At 45.2% G+C, this 20088-nt stretch overlaps 1 protein-coding gene and 1 long non-coding RNA gene across 3 annotated transcripts in view; one reads left to right on the top strand and one right to left on the bottom strand.

Annotated features, from left to right (window-relative positions):
* The first annotated feature begins 94 nt into the window (after nt 1-94).
* On the top strand, nt 95-4006 carry LOC118084646 (uncharacterized). The gene is made up of 3 exons (XR_004692539.2): nt 95-144; nt 1141-1237; nt 3955-4006. It is a non-coding gene; the product is annotated as an uncharacterized LOC118084646 (long non-coding RNA).
* A 2-nt stretch (nt 4007-4008) lies between these two features.
* PRPS2 (phosphoribosyl pyrophosphate synthetase 2) overlaps nt 4009-20088 on the bottom strand; it is a 28615-nt gene continuing 12535 nt past the window's right edge. For both annotated transcript variants that reach the window (XM_035114295.2, XM_035114297.2), the window contains 5 exons: nt 15316-15414; nt 12935-13059; nt 10196-10369; nt 9244-9403; nt 4009-6357 (listed from right to left, as the gene is read on the bottom strand). In XM_035114295.2, coding sequence (XP_034970186.1) covers nt 6265-6357; nt 9244-9403; nt 10196-10369; nt 12935-13059; nt 15316-15414 — 651 coding nt within the window. In that variant the 3' untranslated portion in view covers nt 4009-6264. The remainder of the gene's footprint in view (nt 6358-9243; nt 9404-10195; nt 10370-12934; nt 13060-15315; nt 15415-20088) is intronic.

Here is a 20088-nt window from a genome sequence, read left to right as displayed (position 1 = left end):
CAAAATACAGGGAGTGAGCACGAGAATTCACCAAGTGAATGATTCTGTCACCTACTTGGGTACTTTTTTCGTTTCTCACCAGGAGACAACTTGCAAAATTAATAATACGTGAGGCAGCTGTCACCAATGCTCACTTCCTCAAAGGTAAAAATAGTGTGGGTTTTGGGTTTTTTTGGTTCTTAAAAAATATATCTTACATTGTCTTCAAAGCACGAACCTGCCATTGCAATGAAAGTGTATCTGGGCCGGGGTGCTTCAGAATGCAGGTTGAGACAAGGCTCAAATGTTCTTCCATACATAAGAATAATAAATAAAACTCCCCAGCATGGGAGGGAGATGGATAGGCTAGAACGCTCCCCACTGACATCTAGATCGTAACTGCATCGTGCTGAGTGAGGAGCATACAGTTCTACAACCCCCCCACGTGCAGGCTGAAGTGGTACAACCCAGACACAGGTTTATGATTTCACGGAGATCTAGGCCATAGTTTTGCCTGCTTATAAAACATAGGTAATATGAATATAAATTGTACTGAGAGGTGTTCATCTGCTAACTTTTATTCTGAGTAGATCCATTGTAGTTAATGTATGTGGCTAAGTTAGGTCCCTTAATTTCAGTGGAACTATGCTGAGTAAGATTTAGTTGATGAATAATCTCCGCTGTGTCGTATCATTGAGAAATGATAACTTCGCACTCATTCAGAGCAATTAGCCTAGGCAAATTTTATATAAAACAGTGTGTAACTGGACAACCAATCCGTCTTGCCCCTAATCCTTTTGTCCCTGAGTCAAGCATCCAAGTAGTATTTCAATGCTTGTGGATAAAATATGTGCTATTGGATTTTGGCCAATCTTTGATACTGCCAATAACTAACTACTGTATAACAACAACAACCCCACTGAAAGCAAGGGAGATCTCAACTGCCAAGTCTTCTTTCCTTTCACATGCTTGCCATTATTTTATTCCTCCCTTCCCCCCTTCCGTGTTTAGAGCAGCTAGCAAGCATCGTTATAGTTTCACTTCTCCGTGAAATGAAACTTAAGTTGTAGAGACATTTACAAGCTAGGCTTTCTTTCCATGCGATAGTCATGCAGGTGTGACACCTCTTGTATAAAAACCTGTAAATCGTGTTTCTTACAGAATCATGTGCTGATTTGAGAAGGATTACAATGGACATCAATAATAGTTCGTCTTATGAAGCCAGTATTTATGATACTGAGGAAATACTCCAGTAAAGGTAAAACTTTCTCTATAGAGCACAGCTCTGAATTGCAACAACTGTGTAAGTTCTGAGGCTGCGAGAAGGGCAGCCTTCTGAGATAATACCTATGAAATAAATAATGGGGATGAAATTATATCCCACCCCTCTTCCCAAAGAAGACCAGGGCAACAAGCAGTGGTGCTTCTTCTTCCTGGCACCATTTTTCTTCTTAGTCCTCAGCCATTCTTAGTCCTTATCTGCCCACTTTGCCACTTAATCTGCCTGCAGTGGTCTTTCTGCCACCCCCTCTTCTCTCTCTTCCAATGGGCTGCCTGGGGGGAGACACAGACCACTCTTGCCAGAAACCTGAGCTTACCACTTGCAAAGGGCTTTTGATAACTGGCTGACAGCGGAATACAGCCTTGATATACCATAGTTAAAACCAGCAGCAGCTCCAAGTTCAAACTTCCTGAGATGGTTTGTGCACAGTGCGAATTCAAACTATGGCCTGGTGTGAGCGTACAAGTGTGCTGACCCCAACAGATTTCTTTCAGAAATAGCTTTTATTAAAGATTTTCTCGGGTTACAAAAGTACGTGCATTGCCTGTTTTCAGGTCATAGGGTCTTTTTCTACATTTTCTCATAAATGTGAGACGTGAAAATTGTATACAATAGAAGGTTGGGGGAGAAGAAAAGTAGGGAGAGAGGGCGGTGGTAAACTTGAATTCTTTTAGTACTTAGTGTATGTGTGCGCCCCCCCTCCCAGCACCATTTGGGTAGCTTTTCTATTTATTTACTAGTTTTCACTGGCAGGGCATGCTTGGTTGCCTTTAGTTGACTGCATTATTTGTTTCCATGAGGGGGGGGGTGTTGTTGGGTCAAGGTAGCCACATTGATTCGTATGCTGTCAGTAGCTCCTTGTTGCGCCGTGTGTGTAACAAAGGGGAGGCCATACCGGGGTGAAGGCGTCCTCTTTTATTTGTCCCTGTGTCAGTTTTAGTTTGTTGGTTAGCTTTTCTAGTAAGGCTGTTTCCCATACAATTTGATACCAGTGGTCCATGTTCACTCCTGACAGGTATCTCCAGTGCCTAGCTATGATGCTTCTGGCTGCTGAGAGTAGGTGGGTTATCAGCTCTTTGTAGTGAGTAGGCATTATTGTCCTGGAAAATATTTAATAGGCTGGAGCAGGCATCCCCAAACTGCGGCCCTCCAGATAGTTTGGCCTACAACTCCCATGATCCCTAGCTAAGAGGACCAGTGGTCAGGGATGATGGGAATTGTAGTCCAAAACATCTGGAGGGCCGCAGTTTGGGGATGCCTGGGCTGGAGCCACAGCCCAACTTAGCTCAGTAAAGTTGAACCATGGCTTATAGTTTGTCTCACAGAAACCACAAGCTGTAGCAGAGGTTTGTTGCACAGCATGTAGAAGCAAAGCAACAGTGGCAATAATCTCTCCAGTCTCACTTTTGTCAGTGCCAGCCCAGCAAGGCATTGGAAAAGGGAGTCTGTGTATCTCTGGTTTGCCCTCCTCACCCACCAAATTTTAGAAGTATCTGTTATTTTACCAGCAGATGCTGTTCTACAGTGTAAGCAAAACTAGTTAAGTCCCTTGTTGAACTGAATTTGCAAAAGATTTGTCTTGTAACATGCCTAAACTGACTGTGCCACATGACTCGTGTGCACTAGGTTGTCAAAGTATTTGCAGGCATGGGAATGGCATGGGGCAGCTGGTTAGGAAATGCATGTCAGTTCCTGCATGAGGAATGCTGTGTAGAGATTTCTCACCCCTCACAGATAACAACTCAGAACTACTTCTTTTATTACCGTAATTCAGAAATAATGGGTTCACTTGCAACATTGTGCGCGTGTGTGCCGATTTGTATATTCAGACTGCTTGACCATGCTTAACAGTATTGCCACATTTCAAGTATGTGCATCTGCTCTCTGGCATGTCGGCACAAGAATATGCATTCAAAAATAAAAAGTAAACCAGATTTTTAAACTCAAATCAAATCTCAGAATGAGAAACATCCCATGCAAAAACCCCTAACAAGGTCATGAAAATTTATGAGTTTACTCATCCGATAAAAAAGTACTTTTCATTAGCAAAACTGTTTTTGTGCTTGTAGCCACAGTTAGTGTGGTTTGCACAATCCACTTTATATTTAGCATGCAAGGGGTGCAAAGCAAGGTGTTCAGGCAGGATACCACAAAGCACCCAGTGCCTGGTTTCACACAGAAGTTTAGAGTTGGAAGGGATCCCAAGGGCCATCTACTCCAACCCCCCTACAATACAGGAATCTCAGCTAAAGAATCTGACAGATGACCATCCAACCTCTGCTTAAAAACCTCCCAAGAAAGGAGAGTCCACCACCATCCATTTTGCTGTCAATCAGGTTGTCAGAAAGTTTTTTCTAATGTTCAGTTGGAATCTCCTTTCTTGTAACTTGAATCCATTGGTTCGGGTCCTACCTTCCTGAGCAGGAGAAAACAAGCTTGCACTATCTTCCATTTGACAGCCTTTCAGATATTTGAAGATGGCTATCATCTCTTTTCCAGGCTAAACATACCCAGCTCCCTCAACCATTCCTCATAAGGCTTCGTTTCCAGACCCTTGATCATGTTGGTTGCCCTCCGCTGCACACATTTCAGCTTGTCACTGCTTCTTGAACATGCTTTTGATAATATTTTTGTATCAGTTTCTGTGACCAGAGTCGCTTAGAATGTGAATGTGTCTATTTATATCCATTTAGGTTCGCATTATTTGCTGCTCCTGAATGAAATAAGAGAGCCGGACACAACTAACAGTCGGTGAGTATAATGCTGTTTCGAGATTTATTGAGAAACTTAAAACACAATAATGGGCAAACCTTTCCTGATGTCATTTGAAACAAACCCAGTCTATAACTTATCAGATATTGAAAGAAAATGGTTTCATTTATTCCAGCTTTGGTATTGGTGGATAAAGAGAGAGATTGAATAAACAATACAAAGAACTAAGGAATCAAATCAAACATTCTTTGGCAAGATAAGTGACAAAAACATTATTACCAAGACTTTAAATCCAAAGCTAGTTAAGCAGATGTAGACTGAAAATGCTTTTTGGTTTAAACTTTACACACTTTTAAGTCTTTTCTGTTTTCTTGTTGCAAAAAGCATTACAGAAGAAATATATGTGAATGTTTAAGAAAGTGGAAGTCATTTTAAAATTCCATACAGATTTTCATCATTGTCCCTTTTTGGGGGCTGTGGAACAAGACCACCAGTTATGGTTTGAAAAGGGATTGCATCCATGAAATGCTACCTTTTGCCACTTACTTCATTCACATAGATTTGGCTCTGTGTTATGAGAAACGCCAAGCTAGGCAGCTGTCTTGATAAACTTTTAGCAATCAGTTTTAACAGTTCAAAATTTGCACAACCAAGTTTTGTACACGATTGTTTCAGTTCCCCTGCAGATGGGGGAGTACACGTGGTCTTGTGGGAATCTTGGTTTTGGAAAGAAAAGCAAAGAAAACCACACCAAATTTTATTTTATACAAGGAAAATGCAGTAAGGCAGATGTTTTTAAATGTCTTTCTTTTTGCCTTCTGCATAATAAATGGACAACTGATTACTGGAAGAAAAGGAAGCTCATGTTTGCACTTTTCAAACAGACTTCCCTAATGCACAACAACTATTAAGAGTTTAAGTGAGGCTTATTGTGAGGGTTTAGGATTGGTCCCTTTTATAACATAGACTAGCACTGAAAATGAAATGTTAGCTGGGAATTAGAGACTCTGGCCCCCTTCACAGCACAGAAGCTGTTGCAGGCGCTGCCCACACCATTCAGGTAATGTCAGCTGGAAGCTCCATATTCGAAGCTCCTCCTTGTGTCAGCATTGCCCCAAGCTTTTCAAGGCAATACTTGTGATATTGGGGTTTGTGGTGCCAAAGGCAGCTGTACTGCATCAGCTCTCGTGTCACAGAATTAACATGGGAAGGGCCCCCAGAGGCACTAGCACAGAATGGCAAAAATAAAACAAAGTTTTATTTTTAAGGATAAAAATAATAAAATTGTAGAGTTGATACATTGCCTTAGGGTTTGGCTCAAGTATTCTGAAGCGCCAGGCACTAAATAAAGTGCTGGAATTGGGAAGTAACAGTTTATTACAGATTGTGTATGTGTGCAGGGTAGAAGGGTGCATTTTGAAAGAACTGCATGTCCTTTGCTGTCCAAGCCAGTGAGCTAAGCATGTGTTGCTCCTCCAGATTGAGGTACCTCATTGGCTGAGACACAAAGAGGGGAAGGGTCATGGCTTAGTGGAGCAGTAGTTTTGCAAGCAGAAGTTCCAGGTATCTCCAGGTAGGACTGGGAATGCCCAGTCTGAAACTCTGGCTATCATACTGCCAGTCAAGTCTAGACAATGCAGAGTGGGATGGACTAATAAGGCTGTTTCCTATGGCTGCAAGAGCAGCCATAACTCAGCAACCCATGAAGCACTGTACTATGCTATCCCAGGTCATAGCTGTTTAGAAGCATTTTGGTGCAGTGATTTCTCAGGATGAGAGGGCAGCCTACGTTCATCATAATGCCAGGGGCACTTTAAGAGGTGCAGAAAATTATTACCCGACCACAAACCATCTGCAAGCTTAAGACAGATTTTGTCAGAAGGGAATTTTGCGGGCCATTTAATCTAAATCTGTAAATGTTTCTGTTCTAAGTGTGGCACAGTTAACTCTCAGCAAGTGCATGCCTCTCAGGTTACGAACCCCGAGCTAACTTCTGGCCTTAGCAAAAATATTGTTTCACTGTTTTTTCTCATATGATATATGCACATCTTAATAAATCACAGGCAAAAAGCATAGTTTTCTCTTTTTAAAAATCCAAAGAGAATTTATAAAAAGTTGTAAGCAAAAATAATACAGATATTTGCCCGGTTTAGTTATTGTCCATATTAAAAGAGGGAACGTAGGTGTGGTTGAGCTGAAGCTTTTCGTAGACATTTTTCTTCATAATGAGCTGCATTATCTGATTGTGTCTCCCCGCCCCCCGAATGCAGCATGCCAAAGGTGGTTTGCAGTTATAGTGGAACGTGGCTGAACAGGTACGACACAGATTCGCCATTGTGTGTTCTTCGGATCGCCTCAGCCAAAATCATAGAAATATCAATAACCTACAAGGAAAAGATAGTGGTGTACTTTGTTATCTGGACATGCCAAAGTGAGTCTCATTCAAAACCTCAATTGTGTTTTTTTTTTTTGGGGGGGGGGAGGAAAGTCGCCAATCAGTGTTGTTGTACTAGCTCTTTTCATAAGACCCTGCAGATACGCTGGAATATCTTGATTAAGTTTCACATTTCCCAAGACTCCAAAAACAGCCATTCTGCAGACTGATGACTAGAGTTAGTAGAGGATACAGTCATAAATTGTCTAAGAGTGGTATGGGTTCATATTGCAATACATTGCACCTGAGAAGGCGCAAGCACCGCTCTGTGAGCTGAAGTGCTATCTGGGCTTGCTCAGCCAGGGGGCAAGAGGCTTCCTGCCTGCCCCCAGCTGAGCAGTTCAAGAAAGCCCCTCCAGCTTGCATGAGCCATAGCAGTATGGGGGCTTTCTAAGGGCTGGGCAATGTATCTTGGCTGCTTCCTCCTCTCCTAAGGTGGGGAGGCAGCAGAGATATATTACAGACATTGTGATATATCAGCATATTTAGCTGCTGATATCTGTTTTTCAACGTTGTGATATACCGTCCAGCCCTACTGATGACATGTGGGTAAGAGACAGAAACTGTGCATAACGGCAATGAGAGTTGTTGCCACTGGAGGGCAGTGAGAACTGATATTTACAACACTTTCCCTCCAAGGCCTGTAGTATTAATTTTTAGTATTTCTCTTGTCGCGTTAACCATGCCCTGACCAGACTTGTTTTGTGGTGTTCCGCAAGGAAGGGGTGCAGTGTGGGATGGGGGCATAGAGCCAGAAGTGCCCACCAAAGGCTGTGTCAGCCAGCCAGGCTCCCCCATGCACTGTACCCAGTGGCAAGGGTTGGGTTGGCGCAGTGGGTTTTGTTTAGCCTCCGTGAACATGTCTGCCCCAGGTGCCATCGAAGGACGCAATGCTGCTGGTGCTTGGTCTCATGTGCCTCCAGACTACACCCCTGAGACAAACAAATACCAAGTAAACTTTATTTAGGGCCCCAGCATCCTTACTCATTTCTTTCTTTGGGGTTTATTAAAGAGTGTTTTAAGCAATCATTTCCCAAATAAGGCACTGCAGAGGCTTTTTAGGTGAGTCACCAGGGATGCCTAGTACAAGCCATAAATCAATTAGGACCTGATTTAGCATGTTTGATATGTATTCAGAATGTAGAATTGACCATAACTATATCTCTCTCCAAGTCTCCAAGCCAAGTCTTAGGATTTATACAGGAGCGGAGGGAGCCTGCTGCAGCCTCACCGGCCCAGCCCTCTGTGGCCGATACCAGCGGACGTGGTATCGGGTTTTCAACATCGTAGTCTGGTGCTGCTGAAACAACAAGCTGCATTGACCCCAGCCGCTGCTCAGGATGACAGGTTGTTCCCAGTGCTGCGGGGCAGAGCGACATTGCTCCCGCCCCTCCAGCTTGCGTGCAGCCATAGCCTACCATCCCAGGTAACAGCAGCCAAGTGCACTCAGGCTCCATTCGGAAAGCTGCCTCTGCCCTGCACGGGCAAGCTACCTTTCTCCAGGGAGGGCATGAAGCCCCCACCTGCGTAGCCCCAATCCTTCTCCTGCTCATTTGCAAGCAGGAGAAGGATTGGGACTCCCCCAACTGGGGAGCAGTTTAACAGAGACCTCGCTGCACTTCTGGTCAGGGACTCCGTAAAACTGCTTAGCTGAGGCAAGGGCAGTGGCACACTCCTCAGCCAAGCAGTTTGAAGAAGTGGAGGGAGGAACAAGCTGTATTGTGCCTCATCGATGCAGCATGTTGCTCCCTCTGTACAAGGGAGTCCCCCTTCACTGAGTCCCCCTGCCTGGACGCAGCTTGTTCTCCCTTGGCACGCTGGTAGCAGAAGGACTCAGGTGCAGCAATATACCGAGTGAAGCTAACACCATGCTCTGCCCAGGCCTAGGAGGCTGTGATGCTGTCATGGGATGAAACAACAAGCTGCATTGGACTATCATGCAATGAAGCTGCCTCACGAGCCAGACTTGAGTGCAACTTCCCTCTTTGCAAATCTGGCCTTGGTGAGGAAGCACCTCATTGCACCTCCCTCAAAAAGATCTACAGTGGTGCCTCGCTTAACGAATGGATTTTGCGATCGGAGGTTGCCTCGCAAGACGAGGTTTTCTATAGAAAAACAAACCTCCGACTGCAAAGTCCAGCGTGCAGCGAAAAATTGCCAGGGCTTTTTGCCGCCTGCCTTCCCCTTGGCCTGGGGAAGGCAGGCGGCAAAACACCCCCACACCGCCGCACTTCGGCTCCGGGGTTCAGAGCCGCTTGTCCCTCCCCCCGCCCGACAGATCCGGCATTTGCCTCTGTCGGGCAGGGGGAGGGAGTAGTGGAGCATCGGACCGTGCCACGAAAAGCTGGCACCGAACGCAACTTCGGAGACCTCCGAAGTTGTGTTCCGTGCCGGGGGAGGCAGGCAAGAGGCGGCGGCGGGGGAAGGTCTTCCCCCGCCGCCGCGAAAAGCCGGCATGGGGCTTGGCAGCGGTGGCGGAAAGGCGCAAGATCGTTCCTTCGCCCACCCCGCCCGACAGAGCCGGATCCGACGAAGCTTCTGAAGCTTCGTCCGATCCGTCTCTGTCGTTGGCAGCAGCAGCGCTTGCTCTCTTGGCTCAGGAAAGCGCCTGCCGCCACCAGTTTAATGCATTCCTATGGGAAACGGTGCCTCGCTAGACGAAATTTTTGTAGGACGAATTAAGTCCTGGAACGAATTAATTTCGTCTAGCGAGGCACCACTGTATCTTGGGGGGTGTCCCCAGGCACACAACTATTTTATCCCCTTAATGTGGCTTGTAAAACTGTTATGTAAAGCTCAAAAAGATGAACTGCTGCTGTAAATCAGCGCACCATACCTGAATCTTGGGACAATGCTTCATTTTTTCGTCCTGTGGGATTGTGTTGGTGACGACGACTGCTTCAAAGGCAGCATTATTGATCCGTGAAATAGCAGGGCCAGAGAAGATCCCGTGAGTGAGAATAGCATAAACCTTAGTTGCTCCTGCAGACACTAATCTATAAAACATAGGAAGGGGGAGAGTGGGAGATGTATGAATGTCAGCACGAATCTAGAGTGCAAGTTTCAGGAAACTACAAGAGTAATTACCCACTCGAGCAAAGGCAGACAGACGCACAGAGCCCGAGACGTGCTTCTCAGGCTCCATGCTCTAGTGGCGGAGCTTGTCTCCAAGGTTCATGTGTGCACATGGCTGCACCCGTGCCAGGGGAGGAGGAGCAAGAGGGCCTGCCCAGCTGCCAGAGGGGCAATAGCCCCAAGTGGCTCCCCCAAACACTACACACCTGTCGTCTGCCTGCCTTCACCCAGGAGGGCAGGCTGCATCTTTCCACCTGGAGCAACTGACCACCCCAGAAGGAAAGACACAGCCTGCTTGCTCGGGTGAAGGCAGGAAGCCCTGATGCCCCTCCTGCTTGCATGAGCCCCAGAGGCTTTGGGGCTTGCTCACTTATCTTGGCTGCTTCTTCCTCCCAACATATCACAATGTTAAAAACCAGTTACAGCCCATCCTGCACAGTTACGATGACTTGGCTGCAAATTTCATCTATATACCTAGGTAGGCTCCGTAGAGTAAATTAACAGGGTATTTCCTAAAACGGTGTATTTCAATTAAGATTGAAGATACCCATAAAAACATACTTAAGTCATGGCAGGCAGAGAAACCAATGTTTTGTGTGGGCAAGATCTCTTTTTCCTGAACTAAAATGAAACCCATACCCCCCCCCCAAAAGAAACCTCTGCTGCTACCAGATTCTCTTCAGCATGAAGGTCTCCCTCAGTTTTTTACTTACTTGTCTGCAGCGTGACATATTGTGCCACATGTGTCTGCCATGTCGTCTACAAGAATGGCTACGCGGTTGCTCACATCCCCAACCAAGACCATCCGGTCCACTTCGTTGGCCTTCTTCCTCTCTTTGTGAATCAGGGCAAACTCGACATTCAGTCTGTCAGCAATTGAAGTGACTCTGCATCAAGCGGGAGCAAAACATAGTCAACTCAATTTTTTAGAACCTATAAAAACATTACAACAGCAGCAGATGAAGCAAAATTCAACCCCCACTCCCCTCGATTTAAGGCAGGGCGACATTTATAATCAGGACTTAGATTTGCTTGATGGAGCATTTTAAAAATTAGCTGCATTTGATCACATTAGCTGTCTCAATTTAGCATAATGGGTACGCTTGATAGCGAGAGAGAATCTTTGCTCATTAGAGTGCAGAATTTTGTTAAGTACGTCTCTCCTGGCAAAATGCACATGATGGGCAGCCCTCGCCTGCCTCTAGCACCCAAGTCTTTGTGCATATGGCTGAACCTGTAAAAGCTTGCTTGTGACCCAGAATCCTAGTCATGCAGGATTCCGTGTCCTGTGGATGGAAGCCTTCTGGTATGTGAAGACTCCCATGACCACAGAGGACCTCTGTGCTCTTCCCACAAAGGCTAGGGAGGTTGGGACTACTCAGCACGTTGCTGCCTGTGTTGAATAAAACCAGAGTGCTAATTTCTCAAGGAGGCTTTGGTAACCCACAGACTACCACCAACACACGATGCTGGAGTTGAAAAGACCTGCACTGGCTTCCCATCTGCTGCTGGGCAGCATGTATCCAGAGTAACTTAGAGTATGTACAATCCCAAGTGGACTGCAAGAAGATCAAACCTATCCATTCTTAAGGAAATCAGCCCTGAGTGCTCCCTGGAAGGACAGATCGTGAAGCTGAGGCTCCAATACTTTGGCCACCTCATGAGAAGAGAAGAATCCTTGGAAAAGACCTTGATGTTGGAAAAGATTGAGGGCACTAGGAGAAGGGGACGTCAGAGGACAAGATGGTTGGACAGTGTTCTCAAAGCTACAAACATGAGTTTGACCAAACTGCGGGAGGCAGTGCAAGACAGGAGTGCCTGGCGTGCTATGGTCCATGGGGTCACGAAGAGTCGGACACGACTAAACGACTAAACAACAACAACAATCCCAAGTTTATCACTACCATTATTAGGGGCAGGGTGAAAAGCACTATTAGTGGTTCTCTATCAGCCAGAAGCAAAATTCCTGTCAGTGAGTTGTGCTTTCAGTATAGTGTGCCCGAGTTTCAGGTGCCTGGCCAGACCTAAATGCAAAGGCCTAATCCACGTTTGCCTTGGTGACTGGGCAGCTGAAAGCAGTTTCTACAGATGTCACAGTGGTAACTTTTGCAAGTATGGATTTAGAGGGGTTTAGTGTGTCAAATCCCTAGTCAGCCATGACTTGGTGGCAAGTCACACTGCCTTTCTGCCTCACAGGGTTGCTGTGAGGATAAAATGCAAAGGGTGTGAGCCATGTTTGCCACCATGAGCTCCTTGGAGGAAAAGGTGGTATATAAACATAAACAAGCAAACAAAATGCCAATCAGGTCCCAAGCAGACCTGCCTGGCATGGAAAGAGCTTTAGGCTTTCCAACTTGCTTAGGGGTAAAGGCCCCGCACAGCACTCCAGTTCTGGATGCGGGACATCATTGCAGTCAAACCAACACTTTCATGCTTTGCCAGATGGTCACACGAAGTGGCTGAGGCTCACAGAGCTTTCCTGTAAAATTTGCCAGAGATCACTTCCTTTGTCTGCTCTGGCAGTAAGCGGTAACCCTCCATACATCCTGCCTATATGGGCATCCTCCTCTTTCTTCAAGCTGACGGCACATGCATGTCTGAGCTCTGCAGCCCAGTCACCATATTCGAACTTACATTTTGTACATTTGTAACTTAGATAGCCGTTATAAAAGTGCCTTCATTTTGCTACTGTTAACTGTTTCTTCAAGACCGAGGTTATTTAAGTAAATACATTTTTTACCACTTCACAAAACTGTGTGTGCGATTGTTGTTTTTAAGGGGGAGGAAATAGGCAGTACCAGGGAAAATCCAGTATGCCTTAAAGCATTCTGCATTATTGTTTCTAGGAGGTTACATGAACCTTGCCTTAGCTTCCAAGTTTAAGCTGCAAAGGATGGTACTCTGCTGAACTCGCGTGAGCAAGGAAGGATAACAACAATATATCCTCTCCCAATGTCTAAATCCTTTCCTACACTGGGATGTTCCTGTGGGATCTCACACAAGCATCCCTAGCATTCAGGAGCTGATGCACTCAGTGGGCCTTGCCCACCAAGCAAAGTTCAGAGCTTGAAAATCATCTGGTTGGCCACTGTGAAAACAAGGCTAGATGGCTCTTTGTCCTGATCCAGCAGGACAAAGAAATTATTTTAAGAAGGTAAGATTGCCAGTGAACTGCTTGGAACACACTCCTTTTTTAAAAAAATGTTCCATCTACAGAAGTTAAGCAACCTATCAATCACTTAGATAAACATCAATTGCCAAAGTGGTTTCTGCGCTGTAAAAGGAATGCTGGTGAGATTGTTCCTCCCAGCATATGGTCAGAAGGCTCCTGCGGTCAGCACTTTTCTGAAGCTAAGGATGTAAGCTGCCTTGGCTTCCATAACAGAAAAAAGGTGGGTTCTGCATGTCAGAAACTATATAATACAACAGGTTAGCTGGAGATTGCATTCTACCTTTTTGCTCCTCCTGCATCTGGTGAGACAATGACACAGTTCCTCCAGTCTACAATATTTTCTTTGATCCACTGCAACACAGCTGGTTCTGCATACAGGTTGTCCACTGGGATATCAAAGAAACCCTGGAGATTGCAAGAAAGGAGGCAGCCAGGTATTAATTTACGGAGATACAGATTTTCATACGATTAACAAGCTGCAGAGGTAGGCTAACAACTGCCAAAAACTCATGCAAAATAAGCAAATGAGGAGCTTTCTCTGCCACAGCCACTAGGTAATTTCCTGAGGATTGTAAGCCAGTATTGAGTGGGACCAGTGAAAAAAGTGGGCAGGGTCACAAGCGAAACTGGGCAGAGCAATGGATGAGACTCTTATCTTTGCACCGCAGGCAACACTTCAGCCATGTAGAAGCTGGAAGCTCCCATATGCTCACACATCTTTATCCAGACAAACTAGAGGTACAGTATTGTCCCAGAACAAGGACACATTCCAGCCAGACAAAAGCACCTGAGGGAAGTGTGGAGCAGGGCTGGTGAGGGGTGACACAAGGCACGACCCTGATGAGAGTATATAAAACAAAAGGCAAATACTGTCCAAACATGGGAAGAAGCACATACAACCTTTGCTCCAATATATGTCCAAGCGCAACATCTAAATGGCTGTGGTTGACCATTTTAAATGAGATGCTAGTCATGCAGTCTAGCCTCTAACACTCTTGTTGATATGCCCGTTTCACTGAAATGCTTGAAACAAGAGAGGCAAGGACACCCCAACAGTTGCAAGAAAAAAGCTTATGGAATACATTTCAGCCTGCATCTAAGCAGCCATGTAACAGCCACAGCTTTGTGACAGTGACTAAATTTAGTGACTCCAAAAGGGTGGGTGGTGTTCATTTTAATAAACTGCATCCCAATTCTCATTAGCATCGAGGCTGGTCCTCTGCCTCTCTTGATTCTGTCACTTAAGGGAGCTGCTCTTCACTTCTTTCTTCCTACTGAAAAAGCTGTCACTTTCTGAGAATGAAAGAAGCCATTTGGACCTTCCTACATGATTACGCCCCCTTCACATGCACAGCAAACTCAAGAGTTTGAAGCCCATGGGAGCAAAAAGCAGGTGTCTTACTTGGCCTTGAGAAAACTTCCAAGACTGTGTGTGTGTTGTCTACAGCTGACAGTCAACAACCTGAGGCTTTATGAGAGAGAGCTGGAGAGATAGCAGTTGCTTGTTACATATTTAAAATGCCCCAGCCTGGAATTTAAACAGACCACTGCTGTAACAAAGCCCATGATGCTTCAAAGCAACCCTGGAGACCACAGGATTGCCCAAAGGAAATCACTACACCTGGCTTCAGTTTTAGTAGAGTCAACTGCAACATATGGATCGCTGCAGTGCAGAGCTGTTCTTGAAGGTCCAGATCAGGGTCCCCAAACTAAGGCCCGGGGGCCAGATGTGGCCCAATCACCTTCTAAATCCGGCCCGTGGACAGTCCGGGAATCAGCATGTTTTTACATGAGTAGAATGTGTCCTTTTATTTAAAATGCATCTCTGGGTTATTTGTGGGGCATAGGAATTTGTTCCTATTTTTTATCCAAAATATAGTCCGGCCCCCCCACAAGGTCTGAGAGACAGTGGACCGGCTCCCTGCTGAAAAAGTTTGCTGACCCCTGGTCCAGATGCTCAACAATCGTGCCATCAGCAGCTAGCAGGGTGGATCATATGATGACAGTTGAATATATCCTCTTCACGGGCTGCCAACTTGTCTCCAGGCTCTACTCAGGTTGGTGGCCTTAGTTTTTAAAGCCCTAAATCAGTCTGGAACAAATATTTTCTCAGGAATTGCTTGTCCATTTGAACCGAGTAAAGAACCGCACTCAGCTTCTGAAACCCTTCTTGTTATCAGCCGGGTGAGGGAAAAGGGTCTTTGCCTGTTGTGCTACTCAGATGATGCAGCAATATCCCTAGAGAAGGCCCATACTGCCTACTTTTAAGTAGGCACTGGAGACATGCTGTGAGCATTCAAACTATCATTTTAATGCTTCCACAAGCAAGCTGACTTTTTGTTTACAAAGGTGGGGCACAAATTTTAGTAGACAGATAGAACAAAGGGGGGAATCAAGCTTCTACTCACACAATGGGATTTCACCTTCCTCTCCTCCCATTTACAGCCTCCTATATGCCCCCCCTCCAAAAAAAAAACAAAAAACACTGCACAACCGATGCAGTGGACAGCTGGAGGTGGGAGGAGCAGAAGAGCAAGTGTTTATTCTGCTTGCACACAGACCTACGTAGCTGCACACAACCCAACACATTTTCCTGATGGCAGTACAAACACACAAAGGGAAGCAGCATACAGGAAGGAGAGAAAAAGGAATCCTCATTACCTGTATCTGGGAAGCGTGCAAATCCATGGTGATGATGTGATCTGCTCCAGCAACTGATAACATGTTGGCGACAAGTTTTGCAGATATGGGAGCGCGGCTCTGGAGGGAACAAAAGACAGGTTTTATGAACTTTGGGGTTGTGGGGCAGGTGAGAAGGAAGTCATAAGGTCTCTCGGTTCAAGCGATGCAAGTGGACAGAGATCAGAGCTCTTCCACACTTCTTATAATATCTATGCATCTCTCTATATAAAACAAAATGTTGCAGCTGTATCCTCATCCTAACAGAAGTGCTTCTCCTCAGGGTTCCAGCCTGCCAGCCACACCTTCACCTCTAGCCTCCCTTCCAGTTGCCTTTTTTATATACCTTACACTCAACATCCTGCAGCTCTTAGTATCCACTGAGCATTCTCAGTTCTCATTGGCATCAGGAAGACATTGGCACCAGGTAAGCAGTCCCCAATGTGTGCTTTTCAGGCTTGCAACAAGTATTCAAATCACTTTCTTCACACACTTCAAATGTTACCTGCTGTTGCGCTCAATTCTTGTCCCAACCCAGGGGCAGATATGCACTCATGTTTTTAACGGTAGGAATGGGTTAAGGAAGGGTTGCGGTAACGCAGAGAAAAAAATTACACGTTGCTTTTAACGTTCTTAATGCGTTATTAAAATGTGACACCAGAGGGCGCTGCAGAGCCACCAGCAGCGTTTTGACGAATATAAACCAACAACAAAGTAAGAAAAACGATTTAAATTTAAAGTATGCCCTGTGACATTTTAGAACGATATACCCAATGCCCTCCTAAGAATGTTAGACACGTCAGTGTAGATCCACTCCAGGACTCTGGACACAATTGTTTGGCTTTTCTAAAAGCAAGGGCTTCTGTTTTAGACCTCTTTGGATATTTTTTAAGCCACTTGCTAACTCCAGACATCCAAACTAGTTTAATATAGTCAGGGCCAAACTCCACCTTGTACACAAATGCATGCTGAAAACCACAGCTTCTTATAAGGAAAAACAACTGGGGGGGGGGGCAATCTGCAGCAGAGACCCTGCACACAATGAACCACTTTTCTCTGCCTTTCCTGTTGTTCCACTGAAACTTCCCTCCCCCAAAACTGCTTTTCTTGGCACTCAAACCCCATTTGCCTTGTGAAGATAATCTGGGGGCAGGGGAGAGATCAGCTCATCCCATTAGTTGTCCCCTACAAACACTTCAACAGTGTTTTTTTTTTTAAATCAAGGGTAGAAAATCTGGGGCCCAACTGATGTTATTGGACTCCAGTTCCCTTAACCCCTGAGCACTGGCCATGCTGGCTGGGGGTGATTGGATTTCATAGAATCACAGAATTGGAAGGGACCCTGAGGATCATCTATAGTCCAACCCCCTGCAATGCAGGAATAGGCAGCTTGTCCCATACAGGGATTGAACCTGCAACCTTGGAATTATCAGCACCACACCATAAACAACTGAACTATCCACCCGGAAGACCACAGGTCCCCAAAGATCTCCCAGGGGAGGAGGCTGTGAGACTCCCAAGAGACCTACTTGTGACAGAGGACTCTGCATTCTTCTCTCTCTCTCTCTCTCTCTCTCTCTCTCTCTCTCTCTCTCTCTCTCTCTCTCTCTCTCTCTCTTGTTTAGATTAGTTATTGCATTGTGTTGTATTATGAAAGATCTTAAAATCTTATTTTTAAAAATTCTCCTTCACCCCAAAAGGAAATCTGGTTTCAGGTACCCGGAACAACTAGGGGAGAAACCAGCAGGGCAGAATTTTCAAGGTGTATTATTAATGGCGGCGAGCGCCCCAACCAATTTCAAATGGTCCTATACCCTTGCCCCCCCTCCCCCACATTACATTAAGTGTTGCCTCAGCAAGTGTGTATTTGGAAACATTTGGCTACTGAGGCAACATGTATTTTGGAACTGAACAGTGTGAACAAGTCGTCCCTCTTAAGTAGTAAACACTGACATCATTTCCCCATGTGATGAAGTTTAGCTCATAGGAATGAGGAACCAGATTTAACTGGGAAGTAGGCCTTTCCAAAATGGCATTTAGATACTTTGAAAACACTAAGAAGTGTGGGGGGGGGAATGGAATGCATTCCAGATCACCCCATTTTTTGATGCAAAACACAGTCACAAGTTGATTCCTCTGTAAAAGGTTTGCCTCACCAAGCATGCAATATTTTGGCAGAATGGGACATACAGTATTGCTACTACAGAAATTCGTCTTGCTAAAATGTAGCACTTGAAAATACTTGAAATGCAACTGTTCCACTAAGGGTCAATTCTTCCAAGTACCCCCACGCCCCTAACTTTTTGATTGCTTCTTTTACATTTCACTTTAGGAAGCTAGTCCTAAAATTCCAACACAAATGCAAATGCTCAGGATGCAAAGCAGTTGCAATGCCTGCAGGAAGTGGGAAAAGTCAGGAGAAGAAAGGAGAGTTGTAAAAGGCTGAAAATGGACGAGAGGGGATAGAGAAAGAAGAGACACTCAGAACATAAAAGTAACTGCAGAACAACAGAACTGAGAAAGAACTGCGACAGAAACCACTACCTGCACAGATGATACACAGACAGCAATGTTTTGGGGCTGAGCTCATTTTGGGTGTGGGTTGTTGTTTATTCATTAAAACTGTTGTTTAATGCATTGCAAACTGCTTTTAATAAAGATGTATATGAATTACTGTTAGATTACATGTTAGATTTAACTGAGATGGGGCAATCAGCTTCCCCTTACGCATAGCAGAGTCACACGCATGACACAATCCACCAACTGCTTCTGCCATATGGTACACATTCATTGCAATGCAGTTTGCCCAGAAGTTTTACACCTCTCACAATGAATGAACGGGGGACTGCATAGCAGGCATCCCCAAACTTCGGCCCTCCAGATGTTTTGGACTACAATTCCCATCTCCCCAACCACTGGTCCAAAAGCTACGTCTTGTTAAGACACCAGTGTGACAAGCGCAGATACGGCATCTCTGATAATTAGTAGGAAGTATTTACTTTGCCTCATGGGATGTTCTGGCCTCTCAAAGCCCAACTGTAGATAGGTCACATCCAAGCTATTTATCTGGTTCTCATTAGCAAGGAGAAAAATTGGTCATTAACACTTTCTGAAGATTAAGGTGTCTCCCGTGTGAAGCCATTAATATGTTGTCACTTTTTGAATATTCAGAAAACCACATCCACACACCAGCATAAGATTTACTTCAAATAACAGCTTGTTGATGCTGCCAAATTGTAAGCGCTCTGGGCGGCATCCAGTTTGTGTCAGCCTAACTTGCACAATAGTCTTCTCCTTTCTTTCCTTGAAAGACCTACATTGGCTCCCGGTACGTTTCCGAGCACAATTCAAAGTGTTGGTGCTGACCTTTAAAGCCCTCAATGGCCTCGATCCAGTATACCTGAAGGAGTGTCTCCACCCCCATCGTTCTGCCAGGACACTGAGGTCCAGCACCAAGGGCCTTCTGGCGGTTCCCTCGCTGTGAGAAGCCAAGTTACAGGGAGCCTGGCAGAGGGCCTTCTCGGTAGTGGCGCCCGCCCTGTGGAACGCCCTCCCACCAGATGTCAAAGAGAGGAACAACTACCAGCCTTTTAGAAGACATCTGAAGTGGAGCCCTGTTTAGGGAAGCTTTTAATGTTTAATAGACTATTCTATTTTAATATTTTGTTGGAAGCCGCCCAGAGTGGCTGGGGAAACCCAGCCAGATGGGCAGGGTATAAATAATAAATTGTTGTTGTTGTTATTATTATTTTTCCTCCATCTCTGCCCCAAACTCCCCAAAAACCTGCTCTTCAAGGTTGGATGATACGCAGGTGGAGGAGAAAAAGGGCAAGTGGGTTCAATGTTGGCGATCGCCTTTTAGTACAAACACTGGGCAAGGAGACACTTGCACAATTGGCTTCCACGTCATCTAGATTGCAACATGCCTCCAATCCAAGAGCACCATGACAAAAGGTGCCTGCAGGGAACAGCTTAGCAAGTAAACCCAAGTCACCCAAGTGAACAAGCCAAGTCACACACCACGGAAGAAGGCCCAAAATTTGAGGGCTGTTAGCTAAACTGACCGACAGGGAAATACCTTTGAGGGGGGAAAAGTTGTTCCTTCTCTAATACAGCGAACATTTCCACTTAGCATTTCTTTTTCTGATTGGGGCAAATCAATGCTTCAAAAGGGAACCCAATGAGCCAACAGAAGAACCATTCATAAGTGCTGGTCTGGCTTGTATGTTTCGTGAATAAAATCTGGAAATCAGTTGGGGTTTTTTTTAAAACCCCTCTAAAAACCAAATCCTTGAACCTTCAAGGAGTTAACTACTGGACATTTTGCTCTCTGCTTACAAATTACACTTTAGGATGAAGAGCAAGAGACAAAGCTATTAGTCACAGCTCCTTTATGTAACGCAAACAACAAATATTTCAGAATGACATCAATATTTTTAGAAGATCTGAAACCTGGAAATTTCCAGTTACTTTCTCAGCATCCTATAGAACCATACCCAACTTTTGGGTCTGGACAGGTGAACTTGTCTACCACACTTTTTGGCTTATATGTTTCTAGTGTGTGTGTGTGTGTGTGTGTGTGTGTGTGTGTGTGTGTGTGTGTGTGTTTGTGTGTGTGTGTGTGTGTGTGTGTCATGCCTACACAACCCAATTTCCAGTTTTCTCCTTCAAAACTGTGAATAATTTATGCTGCTGCTCCAATAATCAAGGAATTTGCTCTGCATGTGTGGTGAATATCCTATATATATATATATA

This window comes from Zootoca vivipara, chromosome 4, assembly GCF_963506605.1.
Source record: "Zootoca vivipara chromosome 4, rZooViv1.1, whole genome shotgun sequence".
NCBI classification, from domain to species: domain Eukaryota; kingdom Metazoa; phylum Chordata; class Lepidosauria; order Squamata; family Lacertidae; genus Zootoca; species Zootoca vivipara.
Note: the sequence above shows the minus strand (reverse complement) of the source record. Positions and strands in the feature narration are given on the sequence as shown.